Here is a 12704-nt window from a genome sequence, read left to right on the forward strand (position 1 = left end):
CGTAAAGGTTTTATCAACTTATTGCAATAATGTAAACAAAGGTAAATCCAAGACAACATGTCTGATTTATTCATGCTTGCACACATTATTTTAACTTGTACAAACACAACATAATATCTAATAAATTATCATAATAATCATAATAAAAAAATCATAAAAATCATTTCGATCAATCGATTTTTGGAAAATGAGAATCGATTCTGAATCTTACCATGTTAGAAACACGATTCGAATTGGAATCGATTTTTTCCTGCACCCCTAGTTCTCAACCAACCTTCTCAGGCCATGACCCCCCAAAATGATCACATTTGAGCTGGGGAACCATATCTTTTATACTTACACTTAAAAGGAGTATTTCACATCACTTTATTCAACTTTAGTCAACATAAACATCTGAAATTATTTGGTATCAGGATTAAAGGGAACTAGGCAAGTCTGTGTGTATACAAACACAATCCCCCCCTCCTCCTTCCCTCTCGGACAGGTAGCTGTCTTTGATGCTTTTCATTGATTAGAGAGATCACTAACGAGCACTTGACACTTTTATGGCCCAATCAATCAACTCAGTGCACATTGCACAACCACTCTGAAGTTCAAAGGGAGCAATTAAGAGCTCCGGCCGAGCTCCCCCCTCCCCTCTCAGACAGAAACGTCCCTCCAAAGGATGAATGTCAACATAAACACTGGAACAGAACCAAAATACAATCAGGGGGATGTGTCTTTCTGCAAGGAAACACCCCAGCACAATAATATAGTGACTGCAAAAAAGTGTATATATATATATATATATATATTATTAAAAATAGTCTAAGTTACCTAGTTCTCCTTTAAAACAAAGCTGTGGAATTTCATCAAAAGGACAATAACTAATGGTGGCCTCTGTTGTTGCGCAGCACTATCAATATCCATAATAATTTGCTTGCCAACCACCTACCAACCAATGTACAGCTGCTTAAGTCGATCCTCCCAAGTGAGCTAATTCACAGTGGAAGGTTTAGGCCTTAGCACACATATGTCAAACTCAAGGCCTGGGGGCCAAATCAGGCCTGTGAATGAATTATCTTTGGCCCGCGGGATGATATTTAATTACTATTAGAACTGGTCCTCTGGTATATTGCACGTGAAACGTGCAATATACGAACCCAGGTCTCCCGCATAAAAGTCAAACATCTTAATCATCAGACCAAAGGGATATCTCTGACTGAGGGAGATATTAGACTTTTGAGGCCATCAGACTGAGGCAGTGAGTCACCACAAGCCTGCGTTTAAATAAATATTGAACCAGTCCGGCCCTCGACTTGTACCATTTGTACAATTTTGGCCCACTGTGTATTTGAGTTTGACATCCCTGCCTTAGCACTTGCCATGTTACAGTATATAGACAAGGTGCCTGGTCATTGTTGACCCGGCATCCTATAGTGACTAGTGTGTACAGATAGTTTTAATTTACAGATTATACATTGTTTTTCTAATAATTATACAGTTAGACTGATGATAGGTTCTTGGTGTACCCATGGCCCTAGATTACCATTGCTATGCATTTCATGTATTACCTTTTTGATTTGGATTCATTTCACATGCAGTCTTTTGTCATCGGCTCCGTGTCGCGGTGTGCGTGTTGATCGTGCACGATCTACTGGATCTTACTTGAGATGGATTTTCTGTGAGTACTTTTAAAAGGTTAGAAAACAAAAAACAATGGCAGTAAATGAGTTAAGTAATGCAGATGTGTTTAAGAATAATTTAACTCTTGAGAGCGTAAAATGAAACCAAACAGACTCTTTTTATGCTTTCAAGAGGGGTCTATTTGGTTACCAACACTCCGTCATTTAGCTGGGGACCAACCTGGTACCCCATAAGGACCACTGGTGGTCCCCGGAGCACTGGTTGAACTTGAAAGCCAGTACTGCTCTAAATGCTTTAGATACAAGGGTTTTCTTCCTCGCACGTGCGTAATACGCACGTGCGTCTTCAGACCGACCAGCTTGGTGAAAGTCTTGTCGCACTGTTTGCACGGGAAGGACTGCTCTCCGGCGTGCATGGCGGCCTGGTGCCTCTTCAGAGAAGACGCCGTGGTGAAGCTCTTGCCGTCGCACTCTTCGCACTGGAAAGGATCGTCCCCTCCGGCGTGGACGAACTGGCGGTGCCTCTTCAGAGTGGACAGCCAGGAGAAACTCTCGTTGCACTCCTGGGATGGATGGGACGATATGAACATTTCATATCACGATTATTGTGACAAAAGAAATCGCGATGTACGATATTATGGCGATAATCAAAATCCATTATCCTGGGGCAGAACATTTGCCAAAAAATAGCCGATCTACAAGCTCACAACGCGGTCACGTTGCGACACGTTGTGAGCTTGTAGATCGGCTATTTTTTGGCAAAGACATTTGATAGAGAGTGAAAAAAGACTGTATCAAGAAGGTATATTATTATTATTAAGTACCTTTTACCAATTATAGAGGGTTTAAATTATACCGGATATGCAGCTCGGCAAATAAAAGGTGAATTGATCCCAGTGCACGACGGAGGACGATATCACGATATATTAAATCTCCACGATGCGATTATCGTGAGTGTTTTTTTTAATCACGATAAACGATAATATATCACTTATGGTCTCATCCCTACCTTGCAGTGGTAGGGTTTCTCTCCCGTGTGGACGCGCCGGTGTTCCTTCAGGTGACTCGACGCGCAGAAGCTCTTGTCGCAGTCCTCGCACTGGAAGGGTTTCCTGGCCCCGGTGTGGGCGCGGTTGTGGTGCGTCTTGAGCTGAGACCCCTGGTGATAGATAAGGATTGGTCGATATCAATATAAAATTACATTTTAACCCATTTAGGCCTGAACACATTATGACGCAATATTTTATGCTTTAAATATTAAATAAAATAGCAGATATACAGGCTCTCAGCACGGCACCGAGTGCAGCGCTGCGAGCTTGTAGATCTGCTATTTTTGAAAAATCGTGAACATTTGAATTTTGACCCGAGTCTTTGAATCCTTCTAAGATTTTTGGAAAAAAACCTATGTTTATATGTCAGCAATCTGGCCAGCCATCGTCAAAGAAAAGGTCCTTTTCACTTAACTGGAGCTCAGTTAGTCTGTTCTTGAGAGACTACTATGTCAGTGGTTCTCAAACCTTTTCATCTGAAGGACCCCCAAAATGATATTTATTTGGCCACGGACCCCCATTTCAAAATATCTAGTTCCAGCCTTCCAGGGACCACCCAGAAGAAAAATTTGAGTTACAAACGTTCGCTTTGAAAATACTTATATTCAAAGATTTGCACACATTTTCACGGCTTTTTCAAAAATAGCAGATCTACAAGCTCGCAGCGCGGCACTCTGTGCAGCGCTGTGAGCTTGTATATCTGCTATTTTTCACTGGCTAAAGCATTCAATAATTCTAGGCCTAAATGGGTTAATGTCTAGATGATTTAATATGGTTAGACACCACTTTCAGTGTTACAAGTGTCAAGGTTATTCTGTTTTAGAACAACTAACTTGGGCATGTGATGAGAATGTTCCCACTGCAGGTCTGTACAAAGATGACCAGAGAAATGTCAAAGAGAGGTCGAAGTGTCCAGACACTTTGATAAAGGAAAAGCCAAAAACATTCTACATCCTTGGCTTCTGAGCACGAGACTCACACACGAGACCATCTCATGTTCATCGTTATGTTTCAACTGTCCAATCAGGAAGAGACTAATGTATAACCATTCAGTGCCTACTGCCTACTGTACTATATCTGTGAAATGATTATACATTGTACGCAGATTCAGATTCAGAAAGAAACGAGAAACATGTTTTTGTACCACTGGACACTTATTTTGTAAACTGACTTTGCTTTAATATACAGTTAGGGCTGTCATGATTATGACATTTTACATGACGATGAATTTTCTCTCAAATAATTGCGATTAACGATTTAATTGTGTTTTTGTCGTTGACAATTCAATTTCTGTTTGGCTTAGTTGCACATGGTAGATATGACACATAACCTAAATATACAAAGAAATTACTGACATATTTGACAACTTTATACTTAAAAAAGAATATTGATAGTGGAAATAGCCGATCTACGAGCTTGTAGATCGGCTATTTCCACTATTTTTTACTGGAAACGATTATGACGATTATGAAAAATAATCACGATTATGTCAAATAATCACGATTAGACGATTATGTAATAATTGTGACAGCCCTATATACAGTAAGAGAAAAACTGACTTACACTGGTGTGGTCTCCTTTTCTTGTGTGGGAGTGAATTTTATCTTTTTGGGGAAAAGATTACATGGGATAAAAAATATCCATCACCTGGCTGAAGCGCTGGTCACAGTGCTCACACTGAAAGGGCTTTTCCCCGGTGTGCACACGCTCGTGCCTCCTCAGGCTCTCCAGCTTGGTGAAGATCTTCTTGCAGAAGGCACACACGTGGATTTTCTTTTCCTTTCCCGCCTTGGTTATGTGACCCTTCTTCAGCATTTGGCAGTAGAGGTCGTTGTGGCTCCTCTGGATGTGTTTGTAGAGGAAGACCAGAGAAGTGAAGGAGTACGGACACTCGGAGCAGGAGAAGACCTGGGTGTCTGAAGACTGCGACATCACTCCTGAGACAGAAAGTGTGTGTGTGTGTGTGAGGGAAATTGATTGATAAATAGATAAGATACTTTTATTATCTCAAGAAGGAAAATCAGTCGCCCAGAGGCAGCACAGCAGTTGCAGTAAGGTTACAAAGTTACAAGGAAGTATGAAAAGAAAAAAAGTACTATTGTGTGTAGAGAGAAAAAACTAAGCAAAATACAGAGCAGTTGTAAATGTAGGTTAAAAAAGAAAAAAAGAAAATTAGATAGTGTGTAAAAGTAAAATTTCTTGAAACTTTCATATATTTCTTGAAACTTTCATATATTCTAGATACATTGGACATTCAGTGAATTATTCCAAACCTTTTTTCTTAACATTGAATTGTTATGGCATACAGCTCATGAATATCAAAAGTCCATGTTTCAAAATATTACAATATTACACGAGACCACTCAACAAGGATTTATAATAGAGAAATGTCAACCTTCTGAAGTCAGAGTTGCTTCAAGTCCAGTGGGAAGTTTCCAAAGTCAGTTATGATTTGGGGTTCTAGGGCATCTGCAATGCTTTTTCACACAATATTCAAATTTTTTGAGAAGGATCTGTATATATATATATATATATATATATATATATATATATATGCGAGAACAGTCAATTATTAATTAGTTCCTGATCCTGTTTTTAACACCTACTGACCTTCACTGGTCTCGTCCCAATCATCACTGTCTTCGGTGGCGTCGCTATCACATTCAAGCTTGACTTCAACTTCAGCGTCTTCTGCATCGTCAGGTTCACTTTTCACTGCTAGCAATGTCGACGCTGACCCATTCGGCTCCTCTGGTCTTTGAAGTTGCCGTTCTTCTTTAATGTGTGGATTCTCTGGTTCCCTCTGGTGCAGACAGGAGCTCCTCTCCCGTTCAGGAGAAACCTCATCTTTACACACAACCACCTGCACGATGTCTGGGAGCAGAAGAATAACATGTTAGTCAACGCTAAAATGTGAATCCACTCTTCCATGTTCCATAATTATGAAAAATGACATGTCACCTACTAAGATAAGAGGCTCGATGGTTACTGAACACAGATGTTTCAGAAGTTTTTACCAGTATAGAACAGGGTTTGTCTTTACACTATGTGTGTAATTATGTAAAAAGTAGACCAATCACATCATGCTACCCAGTGCATAACGTTATCACGATTGAAAATCTATGTACAGTAGATTTATTTTCACAGCAAGACTCTGTATGTCTCAAAATGCGCCTGACTCGTTCTGTCCGTATTTGTCCAGAGAAAATGTCACAAACGGGCGCGTAGCGTTATTCCGACGTCTGATGCGGGTGAATACGAACCTGCTGACTCTGGTGAATGTTAACCTGGTGAATGCTACTAACTATGCCTAACCCTAACCTCAGTAAAACTATGCCTAAACCTAACCCTAACTCTTAGTCGGACTAATGTGACGTTGAAATATCGAGATTTCCCCATGACAAACCGCTATAACGGCTATCAACATCTTTTGTGCACACTGCCAGTAGGCCAAGGGAGTTTAAAAATGATATATCTGATAGAATGTGTCGTCATGGTTATCATGTCTCAGCTTTGTAATGAGAATGTGTCGAATGTCATATCTCAGTTTTATAAGGAGTATGAAAATGCAGACTGAAAGCTTTCAAATGATGCGTCATGCACTGAAATCCTTTTACACATGTTACGCTTGCAGATCGGCTATTTTCAGAGTTCCTCCTGTTTAATAGCGTAACATAAAATGACTTGTCTTTTAGTTGTCAAATTGTCAAAATGTTCAATATATTTAGTCACCATAAAGCCCTTTGCACACAGGACAGTTGCGTTTTTTTTGGTTGCGGCATGAATAAAACGCATTGGATTTGGTGTGCAATGCTGTGCGGAATCGGCGCTGCGGATCCCAAAAGGAGTCATAAAAGGAGTGATGAGTTTTTCACCGCATGCGACAAGACGCACGAATCGAACTGGGTTCGATCGAGAAAAAAACGTACGGCGGCAGCCACTCGTCGCACGGCTAATTCGGAGCCGGTGTGCATGAGGTCATAGAGAATCATTGTTTTCTTTTCAAAAAATTATATTGTCCGTTTTATCCGTGCGGTTAAACGCGCCTGTGTGCAAAGGGCTTTACTTAGGTTTTTATTTAGTTTTCGTCAGTGAAAAAAGGTAGTCGACAAACATTTTTCATCATAGTTTATCGACGATATGAGCTCTACTTTTGAGCAGACACACGGATACAGCAGACAAACCCTGTTTTAGATGGTTTAGATGGTTTAACTTACATCTAGGGCTGTCACGATTATGACATTTTACATGACGATTAATTGTCACTCAAATACTTGTGATTAACGATTTAATTGTGTATTTGTCGTTGACAATTAAGTTTCTGTTTGGCTTTTAGGCTTTGAAGTTGCACATGGCAAGCATGACACACTTAAATATACACAGACATTACTGACATATTTGACAATTTTATACTAATATTGATAGTGGAAATAGCCGATCTACAAGCTCACAACGTTGTGAGCTTGTAGATCGGCTATTTCCACTACTTTTTGGAAGTGTTTGTAATTATATTAACATTTCTCAACATGTTTCAACGATTAACGATTATGACGATTATGCAAAATAATTGGGATTACCTAAAATAATTGCGATTAGACGATTATGTAATAATTGTGACAGCCCTACTTACATCCATACATTTTTAAAGTTATATGGTCCAGTTTTCTATTGCATTGCATTTGCACAAAACATGACATGCTTTGCATTCGGTAATGATTTGGAAAAACAATCAATAGAAAAGAGAATCTCTCTCACTATTCTAATGGCTCTAATGCCGACATATCGAGATGCCATGAGATGTCATTATGGCAGACATACAGAACAGAGAATATTAACACATCTAGTGCCTCTTAATCTGAAGGTTGCTTGGTGCCTCGGCGCCACGCAGTTTCCTCCATAGGCCGCCGCTATTATTTTGAAGGGCTGGAAGGGGGTTGTTTTTGTTTTTTTGGATTATCACTTGACGGCAACGATTACGTCATCTAGTCACATGACAGTGTGGGACAAGAAGAGGAAAGATGACTGCGCCCTGCCTTGTGCCTTGTTTACATTTAGATCTGCTGCAAAATGTCTCAAAATGGCTATTTTGTTTAAATGAAGTTTCTTTATGGGCCTCTCCATTGACTTAACATTGAGGAGCTTCACTTCGCGTGCACGCCCAACGTGCGTTGTAAACAAATCGCCGACATTACCGATGCGAGCGGGACCGGAGCGACATTAAGTAAGTAATAATATCTTTACTGTATATACAGTAAGATTCACAGTCCTCACCGTCAACGGCGCCATGGTATTAACCCTTTCAATGACGGTGAGGACTGTCAACGGCGGCGAAAAAGTTAAGGAAAGGAAGAGCACAGTAAACTCACTGAGGTGTGGGTGGTCTTCAGGTTCCTCCTGTTTGATAGAAATGCCCCAGTCTGGAGAGTTCATCTTCACCTGCAGTCTGGACTCCACACACTGGTCTGAAATTAAACAGGTGAATGAAGACTTAAATGACTGAAGACCTAGTGGTGTCAAGAAGAACAATACCACAATGACTGACGGTCGCAATGATGTCATATGCTGGACTACTGGGTGGAAGGGGAGCCTGGAGCTCTTAATTGATCCCTTTTAACTTCAAAGGGGTTGAGCATCAAAGCAATCACTCTGAGACTGGCGCATATCTGGTATGCCTTTAAGCAAGTCTCTCTCTAACCTTTCACTGCTGTGCAGTGTGTGTGTGTGTGTGTGTGTGTGTGTGTGTGTGTGTGTGTGTGTGTGTGTGTGTGCACTCTCTCTCCCTCCCTGATCTTCAAAGGGGTTGTGCAATCAATGTGTTTGTTAGCTGTCGGAGACGGAAGGGGGGAGGGGAGACTGACATTGATCTGTGTTTCTACCTCGTATGCCTCTACAGACTATTGAATATTGGGCATCTTCTCTCAGTGCAGAAACAAGCAATGATTAGTGGCATTTCTAAAACCTGGAAAAGACCCATCAGATGATCCATCTGGCTATAGACCCCATTGCCCTAGCCCCTAACCTCACATTTATGTGAGATAATGGAACGGAATGGTTATAGAGAGATTAACATATTTCCAAGAAAGCAATTTTATTTTGTCCTCATAGCAGAGTGGAGTCTGTAGGGGTGGGATTCTCTATTGCGCTTAGAATGAGACATCAGGAAGGTACAACAGGCACGAGCACACATATGACATCAAAGAGGGCTAGAGACCCTGTCCTTTTGCCTGTCTGTAAAAAGGCTAAGCCGGAATGCTTGCCTCGCCCTATTTTCTTTCCCACCGCCCGCTCTTGTATTTGCTTATACTGAGGATAAGGTTAGAAAGAACGTTTAGGGTAACTTAGGTACACGTTTACTGCGGTTAGAATTAGGGATAGGGTTAAGGTTTTGGCACCGTTTCACTGAGGTTACTTATTGTTAGGAATATGGTGTTTCGAGCCGAGCGTTTTTGGTATTCGTAAAATGTGCACCGTCTCACTCTAGCTGGAGCTCTTAATTGATCCCTTTGAACTTCAGTGGGCTTGTGCACCCCTTTGAAGCTTGCAGCAAGTTGATTGATTGGGCCATAACAGTGTAAAACTCATTAGTATGCCTTCAAACGGGCCGCTCTCTCTCTCTCTAAAGGGCTTTATTGGCATGAGAAAACATACTTTTACATTGCCAAAGCAGAAGTGTACACAATACAATACAAAACAATCGGAACAACATATGTACAGGTGAAAAGAGTGCAACAGTTTTCATGCATCACGGTTACGTGCAGGCAGAGCAGTGATTTATACAATGGTTTTAAGGAGGTTGGGTTCCATTTGATATCCTTCTCCTATCACAGCAGCTCAAGAATCTTGCTGCTGTGTTTGCATAGCCTGATTTCAGACTCAGCGCTGGAGCCCGGAGGGTTGTGTTTGACTTGTGTGTACACAAAAACATTCCCCCTCCCCTCTATGACAGGCATAAAACAGGCTGTTGTCTTTGATGCTTTCATCGATTTGATAGGATAGTAACGGCCTTAGTTCACAACCCCTTTGAAGTTCAAAGGAAGCAATTAAGAGCTCTGGCTGAGCTCCCCCTCACACCACTGTTTCTGTTGATTTTCTGTTTCTGCTGATTTGCTTGTCTCGTTAGACCCACCCCCTCCTTCGAGGCTCCGACTCTCATTGGCCTGGTCTTGCCTCAGACCAGAGTAACTCTAGGTTCATTACGCAACACCAGACCAGGAGAAGCAGTCCGCTCAGAGTGGGCGGGTCTATGGGTAGGAGCCAGTTTAACAAGGCAGTGACATGCTTTGGAAAGAAGGGTTATTAATAAAGCTGAAGATTTTAGGAATTGGTGGTAGAGTGTAATTGGTTAATGAGTTTTGTACTAAAATATGAGTATGCACAGCACAAGTGCAGAATACTCCAATACACGGGAGTCTCTCTCCATTCCGACATGTCGCCACTCCGAAATTGACTTCTAATTGTCAGAGTGGCGACACTCCCATAGGGGTTAAGTTTAGGGTTAGGGTTAGAGATAGGGTTAGTGTCGGAATGGAGACATGTCGGAGTGGCGGGGTGTAACCCCACTACACACCGTGGGAAATACGCAGGGCAATTGATGCCACTACACACCGTGGGAAATACGCAGGGCAATTGATGTAAATGGATGACAGCCAAGACTAGGGGCCGATGACAGCCAAGACTAGGGGCCGCACTATAGGATGTTAATTAAAATAAATGCAATCTGTAATATATAGGTTCAGTGGAAACATTAGCAAATAAACTGATCGGTTTCAAATTGTCAGTAGCAAAAACACGTCATTTGTTTCACGAGACAACGGAAATCAGCACCCGCATTCTTAAAATGGTATGGTTATCCCCATCAGCATGCATGCAGGTTAATGTTTTTTGGGGTGTGGACTGCTGAAAAACTAACAATGTACAGTAAGTACAATGTACTGTACTTGTACTTTGGTGTTTGTCAGAACAGGAGTGGGAAGCAAGTAGAACAACTTGTTTATGTTGCTATGGACCAAGTGTCCGGGGTGGCATAGCTCAGGGGTAGAGAAACCGCCAGATTAGAGCACGAATGGTTCCCAGTTTGAATCCGGGCTCCCCCTGAGTTTATGTCGAAGAGTCCTTGAGCAAGACTCCAGCCAGCTCAATCCCTGACAATCTGTACAGTGGAGCTTTCAGAACCGCTATAGTGTCAGCCATGCATGTCGAAATGGGAGAATGCATGCTATGTCCTATGTTAATGATGAGGAGAATGAAGTTAATGCTGGCATACTGCAGAGGGGCATGTGTGATACAAACCAGCTGTTCCTGGCCAAGAGTGTTTTTTAGTGGATTGCTGCTTGGCTTGGCAATGCAAAGTCAGAAGATATTCAGGCAGGGTTACATCAAGTGTAATATAGTCCCACGTGACAATAATCATCAGTCATTCACCATTCATCATTGCATTTGATAGCTTTATAAACAACCCCGTCTTAAATGTACACTTTGCGTCGAAACATCAAGCTCAAGCATCATAGGTGTCTGTAACTACCTTTAGTTTTTGGATACGATGTTGCGAAAAGGGTGATCTTAGGTTCCAAACGGATATATTGTTGCATTATTATTGCTGATAGTAACTACTGGTTGTGAAAGCAGTTAAGAGTTAACAATAGAAGAATAGATGGAAACATTAATCAAGGTAGGTTCATCTTTACCTGCTGTCTGTGTCCCAGTGGCTGCAGCTGCAACAGACCGACGTCCTCTTGCTGCTGACGACGACGGTTCTAATAGTGTTTTAAAGTGCTTTCTTTGAGTACGTAGAAAATCGCTGTATAAAATCGTAGGCTATATGTTGTATTATATACTCCGCAGTGGAAAGCCTGGCGACGCGAGGTTAATTTTAAAGTGCCGACAGTGATTCAACACACCATGTTGTTGTCACGTCGAATGTTTTTCTTCTGCTGGTTTCCTCCGCGACTGGAGCAGTGGTGGAGCAGTGGAGCTGTGTTATGTTGGCTAATATAAGCTAGCACATATAAGACTTCCGGTGACCGGTGGGTCGATCTCTTCAGAATAAGAGGCTACTGACGCGATGTTAGGTTTACACTGAAGTGTAAATGCTGCCTTCCACAGGAGCCGTGGGCGGAGCCCATGGTCTCCCTCTGAGTGGCAATGTGTGTCCTGTCTCACCAGTGAGAATTGTCCCGTTGAGTTCGAACAGTACCTTTTATGACCACACATGTTAAGGGAGGGGCGCTGTTTTCAGGCCAGGCACACACACGCACACACACACACACACACAGGGGGGAACACATAGAATCAAAAACATAGATCTGGAAGTGCTCAATTTCACGGCTCCACTTCGAACCAAGGTTTGATTTTTTTTTTATATACAGGAGAAATTCGTTCTCCTCCTAGTGCCAGGTATGGGGAGTCGGGACTTGTGTTGGAAAAGAATAAAGTGGCAGAAAGCTACTGTGTTGTGAACAAGTGGTAGGCTATAATGAGCACCCGTTTCGAATGATATCAATGCACTGAATGCACAAACGGGTGCAATGAGAGCGATCTCTCCATATAGTGGTAGATCTCTGTTAAAGGGATATTTCACTTTCAAAAATACCTTTGGTCATTTTATCATATAATCAGGCTTTTGTGAACACCCTGCCTTGACAGTTTTTTAAGTTGCTTGATTCAATATTTAGATATTTGATATTCATTTTATCAGACACTCCCCAGGGAAATCTAGCTATTTCTACGTCCCATCATTTCAACGGGACCGTTATACCACTTGTACCTATGTTCCCCAGGTTCTATGTTCCCCACTTACCCCCCCAAAAAAAGTTCTATGTTCCCCGCTTACCCCAAAAAAGTCCTACGTTCCCCAGGTTCTATTTTCCCCACTTACACCCGCAAAAAAGGTTCTATGTTCCCCACAAACATAACTCTAAACACACACAACGGAACATAATGGGGAGAAATTACGAATGATAGTGAGTCAGGGGGGAATTAGGGACATCTGGGCACCACATTTGTGTTATGACTGGGCATCTGGACGAGTGGG

The 12704-nt window shown here is 41.8% G+C and overlaps 1 protein-coding gene across 1 annotated transcript; it reads right to left on the reverse strand.

The window, feature by feature from the left end:
• Nucleotides 1–1582: 1582 nt before the first annotated feature.
• Nucleotides 1583–11579, reverse strand: LOC308304022 (uncharacterized protein). Its single transcript, XM_080748578.1, has 6 exons — nucleotides 11359–11579; nucleotides 8041–8136; nucleotides 5285–5548; nucleotides 4322–4611; nucleotides 2635–2784; nucleotides 1583–2188 (listed from the first exon to the last, which is right to left on the reverse strand). The coding sequence occupies exons 2-6, from the start codon at nucleotides 8102–8104 to the stop codon at nucleotides 1826–1828; spliced, it is 1131 nt and encodes a 376-aa protein (XP_080604704.1). The 5' UTR covers nucleotides 8105–8136; nucleotides 11359–11579; the 3' UTR covers nucleotides 1583–1825.
• Between the last annotated feature and the right edge of the window lie 1125 nt (nucleotides 11580–12704).

The sequence above is a fragment of the Nannobrachium achirus genome (genome assembly GCF_963921795.1).
Source record: "Nannobrachium achirus genome assembly, chromosome: 19".
Classification (NCBI taxonomy): Eukaryota; Metazoa; Chordata; class Actinopteri; order Myctophiformes; family Myctophidae; genus Nannobrachium; species Nannobrachium achirus.

Excerpts from the sequence above, each read along its gene's own strand:
- LOC308304022 (XM_080748578.1), bottom strand. The coding sequence starts at position 8,104 with ATGAACTCTCCAGACTGGGGCATTTCTATCAAACAGGAGGAACCTGAA. Across the intron at positions 5,549-8,040 it reads TGAAGACCACCCACACCTCA|ACATCGTGCAGGTGGTTGTG; the intron begins GTGAGTTTACTG and ends TTCTGCTCCCAG. Across the intron at positions 4,612-5,284 it reads TTGGGACGAGACCAGTGAAG|GAGTGATGTCGCAGTCTTCA; the intron begins GTCAGTAGGTGT and ends TTTCTGTCTCAG.